Below are 27,451 nucleotides of genomic sequence, written 5' to 3'. Positions count from 1 at the left end.
GAGATCATGGCCTGAGCTGAAGTCGGATGCCCAACCGATTGAGCCACCCAGGCACCCCGAGAAATTAAGCATCTTGAGTGAGGCCACACTAGTTGGCAGGCAGCTTGATCTCAAACCCAAGTGCTTTCTGTACATGCCAAAGTCTGTCCATGTCACTAGTCATAACTCATAGCAAGGCGGCAGTTAAAAGGGCCAGTTGTTAGCAAAGGATCTTGTTATTTCAGCTTACTGTAACCCGCCTTATTTCAAAGGCAGTATTTTTTGTCCAAGAGAGTGAAAACAAGTGCGTAGGGAAACTGACCTCTCACACGTTGCTGATGGGAACAGACGTAGGTATAACCTTTTGGAAGCAAAATCTGGCAATGTTAAAACACCTGCAAAATGTGTATACCCTTAAATGAAATGGTATACACATGCAAAAAAGACATGAGGATGTTAATTTCAGTACTATTTATAATACCAAAGAATTAGGGGTGGCTCAGCCGGTTAAGCGTCTGACTTTAGCTCAGGTCATGATCTCACAGTTCATGAGTTCGAGCCCTGCGTCGGGCTCTGTGCTGACAGCTCAGAGCCTGGAGCCTACTTCTGATTCTGTATCTCCCTCTCTCTGCGCCTCCCCTGCTCGTGCTCTAAGAATAAACAAACATTAAAAAGTTTTTTTTAATTAAAAAAAAAAGAATTGGAAGCAACCAAAATGAAAGTAGTTAGGAATATTAAAGTGAATTTATGCGATGGAGTCCTATGCAACTATTATAAAGAGAGAATAAACTATAAAAAGGTTGTCCATGATTGGTTGATTTCATTTACAAGACTTTAAGTCACATACAATGTATGTCAGAGTGTCTGTGTACAGAGTTCCTGTAACAATTAAATTATTACTTACAAAGCCCTTAGAACAGTACTTGGCAAATATTAAACAGTAGGAAAAATTTATCAAAACGTGATAGTATATGCATAAAGAAAATACAGAAGAATATAAGTGATAAACAGGGGCTAATTCTGAGAGCAGGGGTTATGCAGGGTTCTCTTTCAATAAATTTATGCTGTTTAAAAATTTTTTACATGACGATTTTTATCACGAAAATATAATAAACATACACTTTCTCTAAAATGAAGAAAACCATATTATTCAGGAGAGACCATCTTCCATTTGCACAGAATTTAGTTTAGGAATAGTAAATATTTCAAATTCATAGGATGGACCAAATACTTTAGAAATGTATTTGATTTCTGGCAGTGCTAACCCATCCAGAGGATGTAAGTGAGGGGATGGAAGGAAAAGATAATGTCACCAATGTTGAAAATGACAGCTCTTTCCTCTTCCTGAAAAGCTGTGATTCTGGTCTGGAGCCGTAGGGCCAAGGGAGGAAGCGAGGAGCCGCCCTATTCCAGGCCATCCCTCAACAGATCCGCAGGGGAACCTGCTCACAGCATCCTGCGGGCAAAGCAAGGTGCCTCACTGCTGCCCCCTGCAGGAGTGAGTGGGGGAAGCCAAAGACGAACCAACCCACGCTAGTGAAAACTGCCCAACTAGCAGCTTTTCCTACAGGCTAAGGATTTGTAGACTTTCCTCCAAACCTCACAAATTCCTGGGATTTACACACCAACCGTGCACTTGGTCACTTCATGGACTAAGCCAATACAGTGTGTGTGTGTGTGTGTGTGTGTGTGTGTGTGTCCCTAGACTTTTTCCCCACTGTGAAGTATTTTATATATCTATTCTTCTTCTTCTGTTTCACATCTCAGTCGATTGCTCAGTTGAATACTGAAAATATAAGTATTTTCTAGATCTATTACTCTTCTTCTGTTTCACATCTCAGTTGATCAGAACTAAATTCAGCGATGATGGCAGGAAGGCATTCGCTTCTTTGGACGTGATTTTCGGAGGAATCTTTCAGTTATTTCCTCACAAAGGATTAAGTGCTCCAGGGCTTTGGAAAAGCTGCCTGTTATAATTTCCTTTTATTCCTTTTTATCCTTTTAAAAAATCAAGACTAAGTGTTGAAATATTTTTGTCATATGTTGGAAGAGTAGTGAATTTCTTGTTCCCCTTTCAGGTGGGATCAGATCAACTCCTAGAAGAATCCCTGGTCCAATGGGTCACATGTACAAGCCTACGAAATGGGTTACCTGAGAGAAAATGCCAGCATGCAATGCGATCAAGGCCTGTCCGACTCATAAGACAGCTTCGAGAAGGATAGGTCATGAGATTATATTGTGGACTTTAACTCATCTGAAAGCAGTCCATACCTCAACTACAGCACCCACCACACTGAGCTACAACGTATCTGCTCACTAGTGTGCACCTCTCCAGGACCTGTCAAGATGAGGGATGCTACCCTGAGCACCCGAAAACCTGCTGTGCCTCTCGATGGCCAGGTGGGGGAGCCACTTCTCCCACCACATGGTCCATGCTGCATGGAGCTGGCTACCTCATAGGCTGCCATCAAGGTCAGATTCAACAGAGGACACAGGGACTGTGAGAAAGGAGGAGGAAATACAAAAGCCTCTTTAGGTACAATTGTGCTGTCCCTTTACCTCAGAATGGTGGGGAAAGTATTAGAATAAAAACTACCCGGGTCTGCCGAAGCCTGCTTGACCTAAGCTCTCCAGGCTAGGAGAGGGATCATAAATGCACTCTCCCATGCACCTGGAGCCCCGGTCAGTTATTTTTATCATTCTGGGAGGGAATCCTTAGGGGATTTTGTGAGTCCCAGCTCACAAGATATTCTCACACTTACTACCTCACTCGATCCTCCCAGGAGACAGGACAGAGCTCGAGTTCAAACCCAGGACTCAAACCTTGATCCGAATTCCAGTGCTCAATTACCAGAGAGGGCAAGTTACTAAATCCCAATTAGCCTCAGTTCTTTTATCTGTAAAATTGGGTTAATGATATTTACCACACAGAATGTTTGTGAAGACCAAGTAACACAGTGAAAATCAAAGTCCCCGGCAAATGATACTTATTTTTATTTATTTTTTTATTTAGAGAGAGAGAGAGAGAGAGAGAGCGCACACGCACGCATGCGAGGGGAGACTAGGGGCAGAGAGGGAAACAGAATTTTTAGCAGGCTCCATACTCAGTGCAGAGCCCGACGTGGGGCTCGATCCCACAACCCTAGGCTCATGACCTGAGCCAAAATCAAGAGTCTGACACTTAACCAACTGAGCCACCCAGGTGCCTCTTAAACACACTTTTAAGAAGACCATACTTTTGAAAGGAACATGTTTGGCTATGGTTGAAGAGAAGAAAAGGAGGGGAGGGGAAGGAGGTAGAAAGAGGGAAAAAGACGACAAATGATTTTCTTAAGGCAGGAGCCAAGGACTGGATCACAAAGAATTTGTCTGGTTGAGACCTCCCACTGCTGGCCGCAGAGTTTCCAATGCCCTGATGCAAAACTTTGTGCCATATATAGGTCAGCCATACCAAACCTCCCTTCCTATTTTCTCAAGTGTGCTAGCTGAGGGTAGGGCAGAAACCAAGCTCCACTAAATGAAACCATCCCGGGCTAGAGGGTAGGTCCAGGAGCCTCGGATCTCGTTCACAGTGGGAAGGCTGCCCAGGCTCCTGGAACACTTTCAGAGTGGGAGGCAGCTCTCCTGAGTCTCGGGGGAGTTGAGGGGCACATCTAGGACAACTCTTACTGTAGAAAATGCTTCCAAGAGATCTGGGCACATCACCCCCACCAAGAAGTCTAGACCACTTAGCTTGGGAGGAATGAAGGAGGGCTCTGCTTCTGACTGTACAATCTTCTAAGCTCAGTTTCTCCAAGGTCTCACAAGACACAGACTGAAGCAAACAAATGTCTCCAAGGTCTCACGAGACACAGACTGAAGCAAGCAAATGTTTGTTTCACCATCTTCTGTGCAATAGCCCCCACACAGCTACTCACCTCTTCCCCCATCCTAAGATCTCAGGGCTATGTAGAGCAAAAAGTCATATCCTCTTTTGGTAAAAGTTACATCATCGGAACACTAAGAATAATGTTGCATATTCCTCATATGTAGCCAAGATATTCATTTACACAACCCACATTTCTGCCTTTTTCAAAGGGTGAAAATTCCCTTGTTCTTAACTTCCCTCATATCACTTTTAATGGGTAGAAAGCTTATCAGGTCACAAAACGCACACTCCGAGAACCTTGCATTTCTGGAAAACCATCTATCATACAGAGCACGTTCTGTGACAGTTTACTTTCAAGTTGTAAATGCTATATTGCTTCTCTCTGTAGCCAGGTGTCTTCCGGGTCCCTACTGAAACAAATACTCCTGCTGGCAACCATGGACCTATTTCCACCACTTTATTAATGCCTCTGCTAGCAAAGTTCCTGCCAGCCAAGTATGTCCTGTGGCCCATGCTATTTGCAACCTTGTTCCCAACCCTAGCAAACTCGCCCAAAGGAACTGGATCTGTATACAGGAAAATGCCAAAAAGGACCCTCAAGAAGTTGACTTACCTTTCTCGTGGCTGCTTGGCGGTGGTGGTGGAAGTGGGGAGGTGACCGGTTTGGACTTGTCATAGTTGTTAAAGCTCTGGCTGCGTCGGTTGTTGGCAGTGGCTGACCCTCCACGCGTTTTGGCTTCACTGCCTGCAGTGGATACCCTTGCAGTAGGACCTGGAAGCCTAAAATGCAAAAGCAACAGGAAAATGGATTCAGTCTCAGGAGAACAGCAGTGTCTCAGAAGAAGGAACTGCAACCATGCAGGAGGTAGAGGAAACCATTCAAGACATTGGGCCTGTGGAGATTTGCCAGTCAAAAAATTCAATGGAACTACCACAAACATCTAGGCTACTAATGACCCCAGCAAAGTCCAACAGCTAAACATGAGTTTTCCTTTGAGCAAAGAGAAATTCGGAAGGAAAAGTAAATGAATATGTTTGCTGATTAAAAAATATGAAGTTTATCTTCCTTTTTCTCTTGAATGAGTAATTTATTTTTCAATAGGGTCAAACCATGTCAACTCTAATTCTAAGTGTGGAACATAAGGGCCTATTAAGACTTTAAACTTTTTTACCTTCTGTGTACATCTCTTCTAGTAGGTATTAATATGGCCATAATCCACATTAATAATAATGCCATAATCCAGGGTTGCAGTATCAAGAAAATGACGTAATTTATAATAGAGAACCGTTAGCACTCAGGACCCAATACAACTGCAACAAGAAAACTCACGGCCTGGATGAAAACATGTGTTCAGACATACATTCTCCCTCAACACCTGACAACCTGTCCCTGTAGGTATTATTTAGAGGCTGAAGCCCAGCTTCTCTGCACAGTAGACAGAAAAAAATCATACGTTCTTTCTGTAGAATAAGCAGGAATCTATTAACCTAAGGACAAACATACACCTTCTCTTAAGTAAAGTACCTCATTTAGAGTGGTTTGGGAAATAAAGTTAGTGTACATTTTTGTAATATGTCTACAGACCTTACGGCCTCCTCCCCAAAGAGTTAAGGGTAAGACTCCCTCAGAATTTTGGGTCAGAGAGTACTAAGCAGGCTGTTTCTAATCGTTAAAAACAGAAAGGGGAACAAATAATGAAATCTTTAGTTATATCTTTCAGCTAAAACCCACTTAGCTGTTTAAAAGCCACTGGAACCTCCGCTGACTAGCAAAAGATCTAGTGAGAAGTCTGAATTTTCAACCCATAAAGCTTTCAACTTTCTCTCCCCATTGCAAATCTGTAAGTGCCAAAGAAGTCTGCAGTCTGGAAGCATTTTAGATATAAGCAGGCGATCACTTTAAACTTTTTTCTTGCTGGCTGAGCAAGAAAGATGGTTGTAGAATAAACAGAGAACATGAGCTGGTGAGAGAAGACTGTAAAATTTATACAGTTAGGAAGGTGGCCCAATTCCCTGACGGGGAGCTAGGAGGGAAGGAAGGGGCTGAGTTCTCTCCCCTAACAAGAGGCAGAGGGAAGTGCACTTTCCACTGCACTAGGACGATTTGCCCCTTTTACCCCATCTTGTTTTGGAGAAAAGATTCACCCCACATAGACAGGCAAAGAGTGGGGTATAAAGCCAGCATCTATATTTGGGTGCCAGATGTGGCCAGCACAACTGAACAAGGAGGCCCGGCAAGGGGATTTTGGTACCTCTTGGTTCTGCCTTTAATACAAATGGCATCCCAAGAGCCCTCCAGGTCAGTGTTAGCTGAGTACTCAGAGCCAATGGCAGAGCTTCTGCAGATACAGACATGGTGTCCTCTGGGCTGGACTCCTTTAACCCAGCTATAGTCTGCAGAGCCTTAATGCCCACAGACAGGCCTGGGAAAGAATTATAGACTTCTTTCAAGATGATGTCACAGCAATAGTATTATGTGGAACAGGGTAACAGGCCATAGCATTCTACTTCAGTAGGGAATTTGCAAGAAGTAGGTAAGCAAAAAGCAACAAGAAGGGAAAACAGGCTTCCTTTTGAAGTTGCTGCAGAGCTCCCACTGCCCCAACTCAGGGGTCTCCAGGGCCTCTATGGAAATAAGATCGATCAAAGCATAGGATGGGATGGGTACAACCTTGAATTGGGTAGGCAATCTGGTCCTCTGTGAGGCAGCATGGAGTAATGGATAAAATAAGGACTTTTCCCACACACAGAACACTGGACCAGTCTTATAATTTCTCCAAGATTCATGTTCCAGATCAGATAACTTTGGAATAATAATAAACTATCCAATGGGATAGTTGTTCGTTTGAAATGGAGCCTAATGTCGGGCCTGTTGTGAGTATTCAATTCCTGTTAGTTTCCCCTTCTCATCCTCTCTGTTGAGCATAAATTTATAAATGAGTTGGGCATTGTCATAAAGGAAACACGCTTTGGTACAAAAAAGAATCAGACAAAATAATGAAGGACATTGATGGATCTAGATGAAAGTATCAGAAGAAAGCAGACAAAAATCAACATACACAAGACAGAGATCTACATTTTCAAAAAGGTAAGCCAGGCTTTAGCAGATGGTACTTATTTCCCTAAGAAACATTCCAGAAGAGGAACTGCTCTATGGAGGAACATTCCAGAAGAGGAAGATCTATGACGAAGACCTTCTACTTAGGGCATCTCCGAGCCATCTGTAGGCCCCATTCCCCACAGTGAAACATTCCTGGTCTTGGATCAATAAGCTAGTTCTGGTCTCTCCTGGGTCGTCATCATCAGATTCTCTTCACTGGGTCAGGACCTAGAGGTACACCTCGGATGAGAGTGGCATAGCCATCAAGCGGCTACAGGGTTGAACCAAGTTTTCTAGGATTTCAAGAAGGACTTCTTGAAGGCTTTGAGGGCAGCTGACAAGGAAAAGAATGGTTGGCACATACTTAGCAAGGGCTACCACAAAGTTCAAGCCAACTCATGTCATCTTCTACCCCCATCACTTTTACACTGTAGTCAGCTCAGCAACCTGAACTTGACCAAATGGGAAGACGGGGTGGAGACCAAGTAATTTCTTCCAAGTTTCAGTGGGTGTCTATAACAACACAATGCTTTACACTGTGAGTTGTGAATGGGCTTGAGTAGTTGCTTGCTCCAAAGCAAGCCCCCTCCATCCCTCTGAAATTTTCAACAAAGTCTGCCTGAGACACAAAGGCCATGAATGTGTGGTGGGTAGGAAGAAAAAAGGCTTCTTTGGATCCACCCATGAGGGAACCAAAATATTCTTTGTGAGTCAATCTACCAAATTGATTCAGGCTGAATTTTAGGAATAGGATTTCAAATGTTTCACTTCAAAGACAATGCTGACCTTGAGGACCTAAGGTATATGAGCAATCATTGGGGCATGACTTTCTGCAGGTTGAAGAAGAGTTTTCCACGGTGTGAATGTTTATGCCCCCCTTCACATTCATATGTTGAAATCCTAATGTCTAGTGTGGTGGTGTTAGGACGTGGGGGACTTTGGGAGGTGATCAGGTCATTACACAGAGCCCTCATGAATGAAATTAATGACCTTATAAAAGACAGTCCAGAATGCTGGCTGGCCCCAGGTAGGGATGGAGAAGTCAGCAGTCTGCAACCTGGAAGTCAGCACTCACCAGAACCTGGCAAGGCTGGCACCCTGATCTTGGACTTCCAGCTTCCAGAAACGTGAGTGACAAATTTCTGTTGTGTATCAGCCACTGAGTCTGTGGTATTTCACTGTGGCAGCCCAAACAAAGACAGGGTTCTAGTTCGATCTCATCTAGATCTTAGGGTAAGGCTGATTGATCCTAGAAAACATCTAAATTACCCATGTATTGATAAAAGAATATGCAAAGGTCAGAAGTAATTCAAAGAAGGAAAATGATAACCTTGGAGGTTGGTGGGATGGTCAGGGAAGGTTTCAGATAGACGTGACCCCAGAGCAAGGTGCCATGTGGAATGGAAATGTGCGTGGAGAACAAGAAGGTACGGAGTCATGGAGAGACGCAGAGGTCTCCGGCAGAGGGAAGCCTATAAAAAAAAGTGCAGAAGAAGGAGGGTCTGGTGTGTGCTGGGGAGTGGGGGGACAGACTGGGAGGAAAGGAGGCTGGAGAAGCAGGCAGGGCCAGAATAGACAGGCCCTAGTATGTTGCAGTATGAATCTGGACTTTTTCCTGCTCTCCAGCAATGAGTCATAAATTAGGGAGGCTGGGAGCAGTATCTTCTAGTTCACAGTAATGCAGACCTCAGGCTCTCCAGCTCACGTTCTCCAGTTCATAACTGTTAACATCCTGATGCATCACAGGAACTTCTATCAAGCCCCATCCTGGAAACAGCTGCTGTCTGTACTTTAGGATCCTTTGCAGAAGAGGTGGGTCTCGCTCATGTGGAACAGCCATGGGTAAAACAGACGATGCCCAAGGTGCCTGCCTCAGTGAAGAAAAGCAGGGAGAGGGGAGCACATCAAGTCAACCTGTATCATTTATGGTGCCAGAAGAGTTCCAAGGCTCCTGTGCAAGCACAACTCCACTTCTCAAGACCATTCCTTGTTCCAAACGTAGTTACGAAATGACAGAGGACACAGATGGGTTCTTTGAAACATACACGTGTTGTATCAAAAGAATAAGTTTAAGGGAAGTGGCATAAAAGAGAGGCAGAAGAGAAATCCTGCTGCTATTGAAGCCGTGGTCAATTTCTCCAACATGTGTAGAGCCGAGCAGGCAGGGTGGTAAATTGTCATTCTCGGCACATGACCTCGCAGTACATCCCGGCTCCACGCGCTGTGTGTGCTGATGGGAGGAAAGCTGTTTTTCCCCTGCAAAACCACTTCAAAGGCCGGGAGAAGATGGCCCTCCCAGGGGGAATGGCAGCTTGTGTGCACATGCTTGGGACCTCAGGTGGCAGGCATTGTGATGGGAGATGCTTTCTGCCAGAGGAGATTATTAAATGTTGAATCTCTCATCTCCATGGCCTCTGCTTTTCAGCAGCTGGACAAAGAGGACAGAAGTAACAGTCCCATTGCTTCCTCTCCACGAGATGGTCATGTGATCAACTCTGTGGGGTTTTGCTGGAGACAGGTGGTCTGGTGGCCCTCCCTGGCCCAGATCAATCCCAAACACCAACCTCACTGTATCTGCTAGTTATGGTGTATAGACCAGATATCAAAGGACTGGAAATGACTTTATTTAATCCATATATCATTATGAGTGAGGCAGCACTACCCTGTTTTGCTGGTAAGCAAACACAGGCTCCTGGAGAATAAAGACTTTACCCAGGTTACGTGGTAAGTGATGAAGATGGGCTTTCACTAGGTTTGACTAGCTGCACTCCCAGCCACGTACCTCTCTACCTCCACAGATAGAACACACCTGCAAACCCAGGGCTCACCAGGGTTGCCAAAGGACGATAATTGTAGTCGAAGGCAGAAATTCATGAAAATCCTTCATCCCTGTATGGATTCCCTCTATAAGCATCCAGATTCAATGGAGAGGCTTCCTACCCTGTTCAATATCCCTGGTACTTATACAAGGTGTTTGACTCTGGCAGGTGTTCAAAGTTTGCACTTGAACTCTATTTCCAAAGCTCTGGGAGAGTTGTCTTGCTTAGCCAGCAGGGGTAAGGTGGTTTCTTTTGACAACTAATTTTACAGCTACGTTTGGTGATGCCCAGATCAGCTAAAACGCTTATCAGAATTGTGCTCAAGGCTGGGGATGGGAAATGGAGGGGGGTTAGGGAAGGCAAGGAGGAGTATTAGGCAAATAATGAAAGAACATCCCTTCACTGGCCTCATCAGAGACAAAGATGCATCCAAAAGAAACTCTAGGTGAGGGATGTGACCCTGAAAGAAAGCCAGACCTTGGCTTTTAGTCAACTTGGAAGCCCTGTGCCCAGCACACCCTGGGGTCAGGGGCAGACACGGCCTCTTCCTTCGGTTCTTCCACTCTTCCCACTGCCTCCTTCCATCATCTGGGACTGATAACCACTCACACTCGGGATGGGCATGTGCTTCCAATTAAATATTTTCCCAGCCAGCTCCTGCTTATCTTCTAGAACTGAGTACATCGTGGGAACAAACACCAGACTTCAGGTTCCCTCCAAGCTCACTTAACTTCCTTTCCTTTTATCTGTGAAAGGATTTCAATTTGCAATGGAACTGGAGAATGGGAAATGGAGAATCCCACACAGGTGCCCTCAGATGACCCAAGTTTAAAAACTGAAAATCGCATTTCCCATAAACGCCTGACTTACAGAAGACAGAAACCTACCCGCCTAGAATCCCTCTCTATCCTCAAGCCAATGAACTTACCACTTGGACTCTGGCTAGATCCCCCCTTCTTGTACTCCTGGCCCATCAATACAGCACACCCCGAACCCTCAACAGACTCACCTGTTTCTTGCTATGGCTGCATTTCCCAAACTGCAATTCCCCTGCTCTTCCCAAATAAACTCGATTTGAGTTTGGTAATTTGAGCTCACCTCAGTTTACGTCTCTATTTAGGTTGACGCTCAAAAACTGGGAACCCAGTTTGCCAGTGCAGGGGGTGTCTGAGGGAGGCCTGGTGTGATTTTTCAGGGAAAGCAGGCACTCTCTAGCCTGGTGTCGTGAACTGCACGTTTATGTCCTCCAGCCCCACCCTGGCCAAGTTCAGGTGTCCTCACCCTAATCCCCACGTGATGGTATCTGGAAATGGGGCTTAGGGGAGGGACTTCATGCGGCTGAAGACCTCATGATGGGCTCGGTGCCTTGTAAGAAGAGAATGGAGAGGGCTTGCTTCCTCTCTCTCTGCTCTCCGTGTGAGGACACAGCAAGAACATGGCCATCTAGAAACCAGGAACAGGGCCCTCATTACAATCTGACTGTGCGGGCACCCTGATCTTGGACTTCCTAGCCTCCAGAACTATAAGGGAAACAGTTTAAGTCACCCAGTTTATGGTGATTTGTTGTAGCAGCCCAAACTGACAAAGGCACATGATTATGAAAAGCACTGACCAACGTCGGTTCCCTCCTGTCTCCCAGAACCAAGTCTGGGTAACATATGGACTTGTTCTACAGAGAAGCAATGGCCCCGCGGCTTCTCCCCAACAGCCAGGCAGATCCTGAGTTGGGTCTCCCTATGTGTAACTTTTTAGAAAAGAAAAAGTAAACTCTGGCTAGAAAAAGGCACTGAGAACTTGACAGAGTGGGGCAGCAAGCAGACATTCAGTATGTATTTGTTACACGAATACAGATAGAAATGTAGTATGGCGTGGGGGCGCCTGGTGGCTCAGTCGGTTGAGCGTCCAACTTCAGCTCAGGTCACGATCTCGCGGTCTGTGGGTCCAAGCCCCGTGTCGGGCTCTGTGCCGACAGCTCGGAGCCTGGAGCCTGCTTAGGATTCTGTGTCTCCCTCTCTCCCTGTCCCTCCCCCGCTTGCACTCTGTCTCTCTCAAATATAAACATTGAAAAAAAAAGTGTAGTGTGGATATCCCTTTAGCTTTAAATGAGAATTCAATGAAAATAATGAACCAGCATCAGGTTCTATTAGGATGCTACAAAGGGCAAAGTGAGGCAAAAGGCCAAGAGTAACAGCTAAAACGTAAGATTTTTTAAAAGCAGCCTTGACAACCCCATAAATACCAGAATTCAAGGGGGAGGAAGAGAGAAAGAGTGTAAACACAGTGGTTAAAGTGAGGGTTCTGGAGTTAGGTCAACTGGGCTCAAATCCTGGCTTTTCCACTTTCTGTATCATCTTGAGTAACTTAACTAACTTCCTAGACTTTAGTTTTCTTATCTGTAAAATGGGGATAATAACGAGTGGCCGCATGAAAACTAAAGTGAGGATTAAATAAGATAAGGCATTCAAACTGATGCATAACAAGCATTCAATAAATGTCAGCTCTTGCTGCCTTTAAAAGAAGAGTAGATCCCAAAGACGTGACTGGCATTTTCCATACCCTGGAATCGGTCCTTACAATATGCAGTAAATGTCAAACTCTGTGTCAGGAGAATTAGTTAGTGAGCAAGACTAACTTTTATTTTTAGGTAACTGAGGCAATCTCTCCAAGGTACAAAGAGCATCCGGAAACGAAAAGGAGACACAGCCACCTTGCTGCTTTGTCTCCTCCGACCAATTGGATTCATGCTTTGGGTGCTTTAGAACTCAAGAGAAACCAAACCTGCATTAGTAATTTTAGCAATAACAGCAACGATAAAAAGCACAACACACATAAAGGAGGTGCAGATGACATGGGATCAGGGCCAGGCCAGAGCAGGGAGCCAAACTCATCATAAAACCACCACAAAAACCACCTAGAAACTTACCTCTCCCTAAATCAGAAAGGATTTTGATACGAAGCAATGAAAGCCCAAATCAATGAAATGCATTGATTTGAAACATTTATATACACCTCAATGCCAGCCACACACACGCTGATACACACATTCCCCCTTTCAATGACCCCACAGGCAGTCTCCAAACTCTCCCACATTGGGTCATTAGCCAAAGCATGTTTGGTTTTCTCAAACTGCAAACATGAAACGGGCAGAGGGACCAAAAGGAAACTTAGCCAGAACAAAGGGATCAATGAGTTGGGTTGAAACCATGCTTTGCAGGACACAGAGAAAGTCTAACCTAGAGATCTTTTTCTGACCCAGAGTGAAGCGGATGATTTTGCTTTGAGAGGAGTCCTTGGATGATGCACTGCATGACAGGAAAGAAAAAAGTGGGAGAGATGAGTGAGGGGAGAGAAGATACGTTAGACACGCGCATCACTAACGGGAGTCCGTGACAACGGGGATGCGCCTGGGTTGCCCTCTGCCCACTTTTCCCGTAATGGGCAGCTTTCCTTCTGAGTCTGGCTTTTCTGATTTGGTGACATTCCAATGTGAAGCAATTGCTATCAAGATTATCTAAGAACATTTGATTTCTTTTTTTTTTTTTTCGTTTTTCTCAAGACCAAGTATCTTTTCTACTACCTGTGACATGAGGCCGCCTTCTTCCCGCAAAAAAAACCACTGAAGCGCAGGGTCTTGGACACGTAAACAAACTTGACAACTTCCCCAGAGCATCTAGATGCTTCTATCTCACATGCTTCTTTTACCAGGGTGCTTTTCAGAAAACGTGTCATAAAATGTTGACCCAAAACAAGGGTACGGATGTGTACAAGTTTTGCTGGTCTTGGGAATATTTGCTCTCAGTGATCTAGAAATGTTCATTTTTAGTCTTATGAGCTTGTTATATTCTAGATTTTGGACCATAAGCTGGTGTAATGAAGAATCTTGATTGGGCTTCATCAAAAGGTAAGCTCATTTACTGTCTTGTGAAAGGAGAAATATTTATCTTTCTTGTATCCACACACCGTATACCAGGTTCACCCTGTACCAACCTGTGTTTCTCAACACACGTTCCCTGGAACCCTAATGCAGTGATCTGAGGCGGGAAAAACAACGTTGGTGTCACTAGACTCTGAAAGTAAAGGAAGAGACAGGAGAGACGGCAGGAAAAAAAAATCAACTGTCTGGATTTTTCCTACACAGCTAAATATTGATAATATGTAAGGTAGACACAGAGGAAGAAGGAAGCGAGTCTTGGGAAGTATGCTCCTCTCCTGGACTCTGGGACTGGTGAGGAATTTCATGAGGTAGAACGTGGATCAAGTTCTCGGCCTCACGCAGATTAACGAGAAGAGAGGAGGTAAACGTGAGCCTGCATTTGGCCATCATCAAGGAGTCGCTCTGATTCCCTCATGCCAGCATCTCGAATTTCCTTTGCCAGTTTCCATGAGTCCTTTCTTAAACAAATTTCATGGAAAAGCTGCCAAGTTTTAATATTTGTTACCCCATGAGGTACAGTGTTTAGGCCTATTTGTATCTGGCAGAGTTCTAACAAAGGACTAAAACAAACCTGGCGTCTGGGGCTTCCATCAACACTTGACACTGATGATCAAGGGCCCACACCATTACCCTTGGGATTGTGATTATCAGAGACAGAATCTGGGATAGAAATACAGTGGAACTAAGCCAGTGATGCCATATTACCAGTCTTAAATCTACAGCCAGAGTGTAAGCAGGAGATATTAGACCCCTAGAATTTGAGAATAAGATTGTCCTTTGGAAGTAAAATGATAAAGTATCAGTACATAATGGATGAAGCCAGTTGTCTGCAGAAGTAACCCAGTCTGGGCCAGACAAAGGAGGAGTGAGGACACTGAGCAACTCTGAAGCCCAGTCCGTGTCACCACAGTGCAGAGTCAGGGGGCCAGGATGGGAGGAATCACTCTGGAATAAGTGGATATAAAAACCCGCCTTAAGTAAGTTTGGCTGCTCTTTAGGTAAAGCATTTATTAGTAGTAGGATTTTTTTTTTTTTTTTTTTTTTTTAACTGGGAGATGGGCGTCCTGACTGGGACATCTGGTTCTTTTAAGAAAACAAACACTTACCATGGAAATGGGTGCCTCAGGCTAGCACAGCTTAGTGACACAACCCAGGGTTTCTCAACACATGCTCCTTGGAATCGTATATGCAATGAGATGCTCTATGAAACAAGTTCCGTGGCTGAGCTGGAGGAATGCTTTCTACAGCCTCTTCTGAAGAGTCACAGTGCACACGTGTTCCTCTCTCAGGCTCCCTCATCTCAATAAATAGCGCCATTTACCGCTACTCACGCCGGAAACCCAGCAGTATCTGTGATTCCTCTCCCTTACTCCAGACAGGCCATCTATTCGGTCCCCTTGGCTCAACCTCCTGAAGTGGCCCATCAACATGTCAGCTCCACCCCTTGGTTCAAGCCACTGTCATCCCGAGGACTACAAAAGCCTCTTAATAGTCTTAATCTCCAGAGAGGAGATAAGAAGTTATTATTTTTTTAACTGTCAGTTAAATCAAGTTTCTCTCTTGCTCAAGACTGTCCCCCGCCCCAACCCAGTGGCTTCCTGTTATCTATAAAATGAAATGCAGACTCTTTACCCAGTTTAGCTAGCACTCTGTGACTTGGCCTCATGGCCAACAGCACTATGCAACTCCAGGGGCCATCGGTCACACTGTCTACCATGGAAACAAGAGGCTTTGCTTACAGGTACCTTATCATTTCCCACCTCCCCTCACCTACTAAACTCCAGCCACACCAGCCTTCTTTCTGGTCCTCCAACCTTCCAAGCATACTCTTACACCACAGGGCCTTTGCACCAGCTGCTTCCTCTGGCTGATCTATTCTACACATAAATTTTACATGGTTTGCTCAGTGTCATTCCTATCTTCACTTTGGTATCATATCCCCAGAGAGAATTTCCTATCAGTCCAACCTATCAACCTAATCCTTCTGAATCCCATCATCTTATTGTAATACCACTGAGATTTCTCTTCCCTATTTGCCTTCTTCCTCCAGTAGTAGGCAGAGAGCGGGCACACTGGTAATCTCATTCATCCGTGAACCCCAAGTGCCTAAAACAGTGCCTGGCACACAGAAGGCATTCAGACACTAAATAAATGAATGCATATAGCAGATGCAAGGATCTGAGTAGACCTGTCTGTATGAACAGTTCTAACAGCCCAACCCAGATTATTTACCAACTTTTCCCCCTATGAAACCCTTTCCCTAGCAAGTTACCATCAAGGGAATAACCACTCTGTAGAACATAGTGTGGGAAATGATATCCTGATCATTCAATCACCCAGGGCCATCAGGGACCTCTGATCAGAGAGTGGCTCTCACTCCGGTGGTTCTTCAGGGGAGGGGTGCCAAGGCTTGCTGCCTGGCTGGCTGTTCTTCACCACGAGTCCGGGCATTTCTGCTAGTCTACAAATTTCCATAATGTAAATTGGATATAATTAGACAATTAATTAGGGGGTCTGATGGACAGCACATCCATCATGTTGGTTTTAACACCATCATGAATGGGAAATAGCCCTTCTCGCGGGGAGGAAGGTGCTGCAACCATCTATAAGGCACCTGTCTTGTGTGAACCACTCTGTGCTTTGCCCAACTACAATGGGCTGCTAAGCCTAGTGATTATTAACACTGGTGCTTTGGGGGCCTGGAAAGGAAAGGCCATTACTCTTTAGCACATATCAAATGAAATCAAGCAATCAACTTCATTAGTGACATCAGGTTTGATAACAAAAGGTATACAGCTTTAAACGACAATTACTGTGGACTTTTCTCCACACAGGTTTGACTAGGAGTCAAAAACTTTCTAGTTCCTGGGGCAGCTGGTGGCTCAGCTGGTTAAGCGCTGGACTGTTGATTTCAGCTCAGGTCAAGATCTCACAGCTCCTGAGTTCAAGTCCCACATCAGGCTCTGAGCTTACAGTGTAGAACCTGGTTGGGATTCTCTCTCTCCCCCTCTCTCTGCCCCTCCCCCGCTTCCTCTCTCCCAAAAATAAATAAATAGGGGTGCCTGGGTGGCTCAGTCAGTGAAGCGTCTGACTCTTCACTTCAGCTCAGGTCATGATCTCACGGTTTGTGGGTTTGAGCCCCACATCGGGCACTTCACTGATAGGGCAGAGCCTGCTTGGGATTCTCTCTCTCTGCCCCTCCCCTCCTCACACATGCAGGCTTTCTCTCCCTCTTCTCAAAATAAAGTTAAAAATAAATGCACAAACATTAAAAAAAATCTTTCTGGTTCCTAATTCCCTCCTTCCCCCACGCCCCTGCCATTAAAACGCAGGTTTTACAAGGCGATCTTCTGCAGAGCTGTTCAGGAATACACCTATGCCCCCTGTAACACAGTGGACGTAAGTACCCTGATGCTCTGCTTACACGTCACCCTACGGCAAGTCCCGCTAGCAAGCATCGGTCCCCCTGGGAGCATCAACCAAACCTCAGCCCTAATCCTGTAACACTGAAGACCACCCCTCGGGTTGCTGCCAGCTCTTTAAGGTTAACAGAACCCAGTTGCGGGCCCTCTCGGGGAAGGCGGCTGCCCCCTTCCTTCTGTGTTCTTGCTATCTCTTCTCTGGTGAAGCAGAGGCGTCTGCTACAGAACTCTAGCCTCCGCTAAGTAAAACGACTCACACATATGACATCAAATACCCAACCTGTAGGCAAACACGCAAAGCAAGTCTGAAGTCTATTTTCGGGGCTGTTTCTTGCACAGGAGCATGTGCATAATAGGCCAGAGCAGCTAATTAGCTCTGGCCGCTGGCCATCGTGACCTATAAAAGCACACATCTCCGCCAGGCACAGGAGGCAGCCCGCCGCATCTATTTCAAGGTCATGCTAATCCCCCGCCACCAGTAGTTCTCAGCCCTGAAGAGGCCCAAACGAAAAGGCATTCGCCTAGGCTAGCATTCGGCCAGTGTGGAGGATGACCCACGAGAAACAGAATTATCCGTTGGCGAGGAGCCCCCACCTGGACTGCATTTCAGCTTGTGCTTTTGACTGCTGATGTGGCGCTGGCTGGAGAGGCTGGCCCGGGGCTTGGGGAGTGGCCGGCACCTGTTGCTGAAGAGTGCCAGCCTGGCACTGGGAGGGGGCCCCGGCCGCCTGGGACGCGGCAGGCGGCAGTGGAGCAGGGAGGTGCTGCTTCTGGGGCTGCTGCTGCTGCTGTTTGTACCGGGACAGGCTGAAGAAGAGGCCTAGGATGGCCTTGAGGTTGCCATTCCTGATTTCTGCAAGACAATAAAGAAATTCTTTTAGAGAAGGAGTCCCATCCTGGGAGCCCTTTCTTGCTCACGAGCTTAGCTTCTCGAGGATAGGACCGAGTTCCTGCACACTTCATCGCCATCACCATCGATCAGAGTCGGGCCTCAGCCACAAAGAAATCAGCTCCCTCTCCCCCACTGGGATTAGAGCGGATACGCCAGGCAAGTTTCAGCTGGATGTCTGGCAAGTGCCAGGAGGAAATTCTCAGCAAGGACACAGCCAAAAAAAGTCCGAGTCCCGAGCAAGACTGTGCTTGTTCTCAGGCAAAGCAACCAATCCGGGACAGAGGTGCTCTCGGGCGCTGGGGGAGATTCATGGGTCTCCACTCGAGAGCTCAGCCAAGTCTGTGCTCTGTGCCGTCAGCCACGTGTGAGTGCCAAGCGGCTCCTGCCCCCCTCCACCATCCTCCCTCTGCTCTCCCTGACCGCCCTGCCCCCGGACACATGGCTCTGTGTCCCTCTCGTCCACTGAATCACTAACTTTAATTTCGCATGGGTGGGGGATAGGCCTTGCTTTCACAGAGAACGCACACAAAAAAATAACGTATTAAAAAAAATGAAAGCAGAGTGGGGGTGAGAACATTTTTATTCCAGACAGGATTTTTTAGATGTTAAAATGCATTTGCCTCAAGGCATGCATAAAAAGCTGCAGAGAAGGAATAAAATATTTATTCACAGGCAGAAGCTATGGATCGAGGGTGTTTCTCCTTGGGGAATCCCTCCTTTTATGTTCTCTTAACACCAGATCCAATGGCTGGGGTCTGAATTGGTCCTGAGGGTGAGGTAATGGGGCCACCCAGCCTGAGGAACAGGAAGAAGGAATCTTAGGGGCTCCCTCTGCTTTGTGTCAACCCAAGGCTCAATTTCCTTCTCTTAACCGGTCAGGGGGGTGGAGGAAGAAGAGTATCTCCTGTTTGAGGAATGCACATGTCCAGGTTAGCGCGAGGCGAGGAAGAGACCGCTGATAAAGGAGCACAGGTTTCCTCCGGCAGCAGTTGCTGGGCAGAGGGTATGAATGGGGTCCTTTCAGAAACAAGCCCATTCCCTGCATGCCTGCCGGTGCCCTGGGCGTGATGATGAGGCCAGGCTGAATGACTGCCAGACTCTGAAGAAACAGAGATTGCAACTGACGATGCAAACACGTGGGTTCCAGTCTGGACTCCAGTACGTACTAGCTGTGCAACTCTGGGAAGTCACTTCATCCCTGGGCCTCACTGGCCTTATGGACGCAGCTTGCCCCATCACACAAGGTTGCTCTCAAATCCAGTAAGAGCGTATCTGTGAAAGCAAGCCGCGAACAGTGAAGTCCTTCACTGGTCTTAGTTATGAATAACAGGAGCTCCCAGAATCCTACAGGAGATTGCCATACAGGTCCCAATCCATATGCCTTAGACATGGCTTTACTAAGGTCATCTTATAACTTACCATGCAATCCATGATAGTTTTTGAGAGTGAAAGGGAGAAGCTTTTAATTGTGTCAGCACAGGTGTAAGCCAGGATTGATCTGGCCAAGGAGGAGGCTTATAAACTATCACGTGCAATATGGGGAGAAAGCCCCATAGATCTGAGCCCCCCCCCCCCCCACACCCCCCGTTTCTGAAAGTAGTTCAGCTTTAACCCTTCTGTGCTGTTCCCTTCTCCATCCTAAGGAAACCAAAAAAAGCAGCACACACACCCCTGTAGCTTGCTCGGTTTCTGCTTCTAAATGTTCCTGCAAACACATCAGGGTCACAGAATGTGAGGTTTGGACGGGATGAATCAGTTGGCTCTGGAGGGTGAAGTGACACTCCCGTGGTCACCCAGCTGGGCACTGATGAGAGTTGGGAAATAATTTCCCCTCAAAATCAAATTCAAGGGAGGGGGAAGGTAGAGCTACTCATGGAGATTGGTGAAATCTATGTAAGACTTGCTTTTAGTGCCTTTTATAATTGTCACGTTATTAGGTCTGTAATAACAAGGACTGCTACTAATTAGTACGTATCAGGTTAAGCTCTTTATGTACATGAGTTCACTCAATCCCTACAACCTGGGGAGTGAATATTATTGTTCCCCTTTATAAGAGAAACAGAGGCTCATAAAACCTTATGACCTCTCCAAGGGAATAAACGCTGGAGCTGGGATTTGCGATTTGAATCTAGCTTTTTCAGCACAAAGCCCAGTCTCCCAACACTGTGTAACCTGGCTTACTTGTATACCCATCATATGTGGTAAATTTAAAAGTGCACCGGCTAATGTTTTATTTATTAAGCTAGCTGGTGGGCATCTAAGTATTCTTTATTCTTCTGTAAGTGTTCTATTGTGGAATGTGCCAAACATTCCACAATACTTTTTTTTTTTTTTTTTTTTTGACCCATGGAAGAAAAAACAAAGGAGGGAGGGAGGAACTAAAAATTCAGCACACCCCGGGGCTGATAGTTTGTCCCTTGCAAGAGGCAGGCATGTCCACATGAGCACCTCATAACAGACCAGCCCAACCCAGGGCAAATGGAGATAGCTCTGTCATATTCTCTACCTACTGTGGTTGCGAAGTCACTTCCTATTCATATCTCAGCATTTTTCCCTCAAACGTTCTGTCAAAGCACACAGTTCTCCTGCAAATATACTTCTTAGGAGAGAGCATTTTTATCACAAAGATCACGGATTTCTTTCTAGAGTCAGGAAAACCTGGGTTGGAATGTCTACGGTTCATGTACAGACTGAGTTTTCGGAAGACTTAAGCTCTCTGAGCCTCACTCTTTATCTTTAAAATGGGCATAGGCCCCACTGCACCTTTTACACAGGGTTGTTAGGAGAATTAAGTGAACATTAAATGGGGAAATGAGTACAAAACACCCAGGACAGTGCCTGACTCTACTTCTCCTTTTCCAAAAATGTAGCCACTCTACCTCTAGTCTCCTCAGAACTCACCACCGGGCTCTGCACCTGAAGGAAGCCTACGAAGCTGTCCATCCTCCCTGCGCTCCTCCCCCCTTTACGCCGCAGTGACAGGCTTCAAGAAGGAAATTAATCGTGAATAATCTCCTATTAGAGAAAAGTCGATGGTGAGCTTCCGGTTCTTTAAACGGCCTTCCTGAAGCGTAATTTGCATCCATAAAAGTGTAGAATGATTTTCAGTAAATTCTGTAAATTCTAATCTTACACTATTTACATCACCCTGAAAAGGGTCCTCATGCTTATCTGCAATCAACTCCCAAACCCATTCCCAGGTGATGTTGAATCTGCTTTCTGTTTCTACAAGGTTGGGCTCTTTTAGACAGTCCCTATAAATGGAACCATGTGACATGTAGCCCTTTGCACGCAGCTTCTTTCAACTTAGCATGTTTTGAAGGTTGCTCCGTGTTAGAGCAGTTCTCACTGGCTTGTTTCTTTGCATTGCTGAGTAACACCCTATTGTATGGATGTACCACGCCGTGTTTATCCGTTCACCAGTTGGTGGACGTCTGCACTGTAATTTTCTTTTCAGAGCACAGAAACTAGAGAGTGGTAAATGCTCTGTTTGGGGTTGGAAGCCACACAGTTTATGCCATGGGTGGTCTATAACAGACAGTATCCAAAATAGCTAGAATTGTATCCTTTCCACATTTCCAAGTGGCATGTGTCTGTGTTCTAGGAGGCCTCCTAAGTAAGCCGGCTGCACTGGCAGTCTTAAAAAAATCCATCAGCCCACAAAAATGTTTCCCTCCTGACATTTCCCAAGGTCTGGAAAAAGAGTATCATTTTGTGTCTGATCAACTATCCTTACTCTCTTGATTTCTAGAGAAAGAAAGAAAAGAAGAAAAAAAAAAAACCGTAGACCTAGCTAGAATTGACACTAGCTAGCTAGTATCTAAACCAGCATGAGAACCCTGACTGCATTTCTCTGCTTGTGGCCACGCCCATGTCTAATGAATAAACTGCACAGACCATTTTTCCATTTCCATTAGGATTCAGTATCACCTTGACTCTTAATTCCCTTGGGCACTGGCTGATTTCTTTGCTCCCCCGGGGCTGGTACGAATCTGCACAGATGTGGTAGGAGATGTTGGGCAGGAAAGGGTAGGAAGAACAGAGTTCTCTGCTTGCAACATTATTTAAGAGAAATCTCAGGCCTGGTTTACAAAGGCACAAACACTGGAATACTCTAATACGAAGAAATCTGCTTTGGAAAAAGAGACTGATTGGGAGCCAAAGGGAGGGCTACCTTGGACCAGACCGCAGAGTCAGAATTCCTAACCAGTTCCCTTAAACCACAGGGCTGTTAAGGCTCACCCAGCTGATTCGGGACGTGGATCCTGCGGCCATCTGCATAACCGACATTCACCACATAACTTCCCACCCGGTTCCTGCAGCGCTCCTGTGTACTGCTCACCAAGCCAGTCACAGGCTTCCTGACCGGGGAAGTGGGACAAGGGGGTGAGTGACACAATCGGTCCCACTCACTGCCAAACAGGTGATGTGGGTAGGAGGAAACGGAAACAATCAACCTGCTGCTTTTCTCCTAACGGTCCAGAAAGACCTTCTGCTCTCTGGCTCAGAATAAAAGGGGGACAAGCTCAGCGTCTAGGTTTCTGGCCAAACCGGGTCTGAGCTCATCAAGTCAGCAAGCAATTTCACTCCAAAAGCATACACTCCTTCCTGGAGGCGCCTGGAAGGATCTTCCTGCCTCTGTCTCTCTACTCCACAAGGTTGATAAAGAGCTAGTCTTTGCTCCTGTCATATCACTCAGGCTTCGTCTTCTGTCTCGATTTCCCTCTACCTGCCTTTCCTGTCTGGTGAATGCCTATTTATCCTGTAAAGCCCAGGGGTTAATGCCACTGCCTCTGTAAAGCCCCCTGACCGCCTCAGAGAGCTAATCACTGCCCTTCTTTGGGCACTACTGTGCACGTACTGCTCAGCTCTTGAACGTACCATTAGCACAACTCTCCTACTAATTGAAATTAAAGTTCATTCTGTACGACTGATGCTATGCCTGGCATACAGGATGTGCCCAGCAAACGTTTGCTGAACTAAATAGGATATGCCTCATCCCCAGACCTTCTCTGTGATAGGAGGATGGGCTCGGGGCCAGGTGTTGTCAAAACTCCTAAGGATAAAGGCCATCCTTCCTTACAGGACGGGTTTACAGACAGTCATGACAGGTGGAGTGTGTGCTGGGGAGGGGTTCAAGGGATCTTGAACATCACCCAGCTTAGGGTGAGGCCCAAGATCACAGGATTCCAACAGGTTTCCAAGAGCAAACAGATGGGCCCAACCTTCTGGAACACAGAGGCGGTAGGAGGGCCTAGTCCAGGGGAAGTGCCCCAAACCAGCAGTGTCTCCATGGGGATCTACTCTGGAACCAAGCTCTCTGTGGTCCTCTAACAGGCAGGCTGGGGCAGGGCATGGTCTGCTGCGATTGTTTCAAGGACAGGTACCTAAACCCTCCTGGGGTTCCAAACCCTGCTTCAGTCACTGGAAAAGGGCGGAGAAGTACCTATGGGGCTTTCCAACCGCTGATGGTTCTCATCAGAGGAGGAGCCTCGGGGCACTCAATAGTCTTCAAAAGGAAAACAAAAAGCATTACAACTGCATTATTTCTTTACACAGTATCATGCTTTTCTAGTTAATTATGCAGGTGGTTAGAAGTGTGGGCAGTGGGGAGTAGCAGAAAATACCAGGTCTCTGAAACTGACGTGAGTAGCTTAGTCACTCCTAAGTGGGCCTCCCTTTGCCCACGTGGAACTTCACTCTCTCTGGGCCTTAGTTTCCTCATCTGTAGACGATGGGGATAGTACGATTACTGATTTCAAAAAGTTGCTGAGGGAATTAAAAAAAGATATACAACATGTACACAGCACTTAGCTCAGTGACTGATACATGGTGGGTTCTCCACAAATGGCTTCTATTCCTATAATTTAACAGTATGTCGAGTGAGGTTTCCTGTAACCCTCAAATTGTAAATAAGGCCCATTTGAGGATAAAAGTCTCTAAGTACCCTTGCTTTATAAGTTTAAGGAGCTGACAAAAGTTGGGGCCAGTTACCTTCCCACAAGACTGCATGAGTCCAGAATCAGTCTTACTACCAAACACCATGATCATCGCCCAACCCCAAGAGTCAGTGTAAGAAGATCTCGAGGACTCCTGCCATGTTTCCGTGCTGCCACATGGCATGCATTAATGTCCTGGCAGATGTTCTCAAGAACGTTAACAATGCTGAAGAGACAGGCAAATGCCAGGTTCTTATTGTGCCATGCTCCAAAGTCATCGTCCAGCTGACAAACACGGTTGACGATGAAGCACGGTTGCGTTGGCCAATTTCAAGTCGTTGATGATCACAGAGCCGGAGAAATGCTGTGAACCTCACACGCAGGTTAAACAAGAGTGGAGTGATCGGCCCCAAATTGGATGTGCAACTTCAAGATCTAGAAAAATGGCAGAATAATCTGCTTCTGTCCCACCAGTTTGGTTTCATGATACTGACCATCTCACCGGGCATCATGGACCAGGAAGAAGCAAGATGAAAATACAGGAGGGAAAATCCTGCGATTCTTTTTCTAAGGATGTAATATATATGTGGCAAATAAAATGCCTCGATGGACAAACAAAAAACAAAAAAACAACAAAAACCTCAAGATCTAGATGAGAAAGTATCACAGAGTGGGGGAGGGTTGTAATGTCTGATGATCACAGAGACCGGTCATTTCCTCCCCTCACCGAAGAACAAGAAGGTGGGGTCCCTGTGCTCCTTGAAGACAAAGGAGGCACCAAGAAAATCACTCCAAGTCGGGTGCTGCATTCCGGTCCCCAATTGGACATCTACTCCGCAGAGACTTGGCAGATCTGCCTCTTGGCCACTAAGTTGGGGATGAAAGAGTTGGGAGAGAAAGTGTATGGTGGGGGCTTCCAGGTGACAGAAAGACGGTTCCACCTACTGCAAGTGGAAGATGGTGTCCACACCTTCCTGCCGGTTCTACAGTGCAGAATACAGGGATGATGAGACTGAGGTCTACGGTCTCACTGAGACCACCTTAGGTGGGGACAATGAAGGCCTGAATCAGGGGGATGGAACATAAATGCTACCCATTGAGAGTGAGCCAGAATTGCCGGGCAAATCTCAAGAAAGGCTCCTAATGTCCTGGGAGCAGCAGGGGATCAAGTCCATGGTTAGTGGGGCATGCAGAGATTCCCACGTGGGGACAGTGGCAATTATGGCCACCCAAGAAAATGGCAGCAACTTCAGCAGAATTCTGCCTGCTCTCTCTGTCCCATCCTGGAGGCTCAGGCGAAGGAAGGAGGGGAGGCAAAGAAGTCATTAGGCCCTCATCACTCTTCAATCTTCTAAACCCACTTGCCCTGGGGCACAGGGGTGAAAAAAGAGCTTTGAGTCTGAAATTAAAGTTTAGAAACAAACAAAAGAGTCATAAGCACTGACATAAAACTGTTCTAATAACTAACCATGACTGACAAGTTATGTATTCTGGCCAAGACATCAGCAAGTGAGTCTCGACAGCAGGAGAGATGGGGGCGGTTACTAAAACACTATGAACCCACTTCACAGGTATGCCCCAATGACTGATACCTCAGCACACGGGTTACACTGTGCTCTTCTAGGCTCAGAGACCCCAAGGGGGGGGGGGGTCACAACCCCCCTAAGGTCACAACCTAACGTGGACAAGGCTGGGGCAGAGTATCTGTAGGATACGCCTCTGTGGACTGCACATTATCTTCTGACGTTCCAGCCCACAAAGCTCTAAATCTTTTCTGATTTCTTTCACCTGTACACAACATGCCTAGACTTTACCCATCTGCTGTCTCAAAGGACACCATGAATAGGAGTTCTGAAATCACACAGACCTGGGCTCACACCCTGTCTTCCGTTCACTAGCTACAGGCCTTGAGGTTGTCACCTGCAACCTCTTTAAGCCAAGGTTTCCCCAAGGTTTCCCAGTTCAGTTATGAATGCCGGAGCTGCTGCATCGAAAAGCCTTGGGAGCACAGGGGGTACCTGTTTACTCAGCAAGTACGTGAAATAGATAATCTATGCCTGAAGGTATAAAGAGGATGGTGCAGAGGGACAAACAAGGCAGCAGGACAAGGCAGAGATAGATGGCCGGCTGTCACCTCCAGGCCACGGGAGACAGAGTCCACCCCCTCCCCCCACTGCCTCGAGCCCTTTCTGCCGAGCAGGACTCTGAAACTCCCTGCCGATGCTCTGCCGGTGGGCAGAGGCCCGGGGTCCAACTCCTTCCACAAACTATGAAGAGTGTGTGCCAGCCACCCACCAGCTAGCACAAGAACTCTGAACCAGAAGGAAGTGATATTCCTTGGAAAGGCAATTTGCATCTCTGTACTTACCCATGGAAACACCACACCAACACCAACACCCCCACGCCCCGGCAATTTGTGTCGCAAAGCCCAGACTCATTCAGCCCGGAGCTCCTCCCCACAGAGGAGAGCTCATTCCCCAGGGAGAAGGAACCCTCCAACCACCCCACCCCTGCCAGAGCTGGGATTGGGGCTGACCACCCAGCAGCAGCAACGGAGACCTCTGGAAGGAGTGTGTCCATCCCTGACCTGGGGCAGGCCCAGCATAGGAGAGGTCGCGTTCAGAAACGACGAGCCCACGAGGCTCCGAGAGTAGCCACCCGGCCCCAATACCGGAAGAGACTACCGTTCCAACAGCCGGGAAAACCAAGCTTGCACCGCAGGGCAAAGACAAGGAACGGGCCCCAAACAGATCATGCTGGCAAACTTACCTGCTCCACTGGGCTGCTTCCTTCCTCACTGCCCGCCCCCCTCCCCACCCTGACCACCGGAGTCGATGCTACCAGGCATCTTTTCAAACAGCAACCTTGCTAGGGAAAAAGGTGGTGTCATCTAAAGCCCAAACTGCTTTACCTGTTCTGAGAAAACTGGAGGCAGGTGCAGCCTAAGGAGTTTGGGAGGATGCCGGGGCCTGTGGCAGCTTCTGAGCTGGCAGCTGCTTGTATTTACAAACAGGAGAGAGCAAAAGATTCCAGGGCGAGATGTTGCCTGAGGCGGCTGAGAATTCGGACCAGCCATCTCCAGACCGATACCTAATTGAATAGCAAACCACCAGCACAAGCTAATGTGCTAATTAGCCACCCAATTGGAGTTAATTAAAAACTAATCGGGATGTCAAAACGTAGCATCTCATTAATGCATCACGTGTTTGGGGTTCGGTTTTCTTTGAGCTAGGAAAAGTGCTGCTGCTGCTTCTAATAAAAGTCAGAGATAAGGATTGGGCGTTTTTCCCTGGGAACTGTACAACTTAAATATGTGCTGTGGCTAAGTGTTCTCTCTCCCACAGATAAGGCCTGGCTTGATAATTAACTGAATTGCTAGCCGGGTGAATCGGATCAGTATTGTTTGATTAAGCCCTTCTCCAGAGAAGCAGCTCCACCGCTGGTACCCGCTCAGTGTGGCAGACATGGCCAGGCATGGTGGGCTCTACGTTCCTGGAG

General features: G+C 46.7%; 1 protein-coding gene across 2 annotated transcripts in view; it reads right to left on the bottom strand.

Annotated features, from left to right (window-relative positions):
* The window catches only part of NAV2 (neuron navigator 2), a 324,615-nt gene that overhangs the window by 205,736 nt on the left and 91,428 nt on the right, over positions 1-27,451 (bottom strand). For both annotated transcript variants that reach the window (XM_042957640.1, XM_042957639.1), the window contains exons 5-6: positions 17,717-17,975; positions 4,461-4,627 (exon numbers count right to left, since the gene is read on the bottom strand). In XM_042957640.1, the coding sequence (XP_042813574.1) occupies positions 4,461-4,627; positions 17,717-17,975 (426 nt within the window). The remainder of the gene's footprint in view (positions 1-4,460; positions 4,628-17,716; positions 17,976-27,451) is intronic.

Source organism: Panthera tigris, chromosome D1, assembly GCF_018350195.1.
Source record: "Panthera tigris isolate Pti1 chromosome D1, P.tigris_Pti1_mat1.1, whole genome shotgun sequence".
NCBI lineage: Eukaryota > Metazoa > Chordata > Mammalia > Carnivora > Felidae > Panthera > Panthera tigris.
This window is presented reverse-complemented; position numbering and strand designations above follow the sequence as displayed.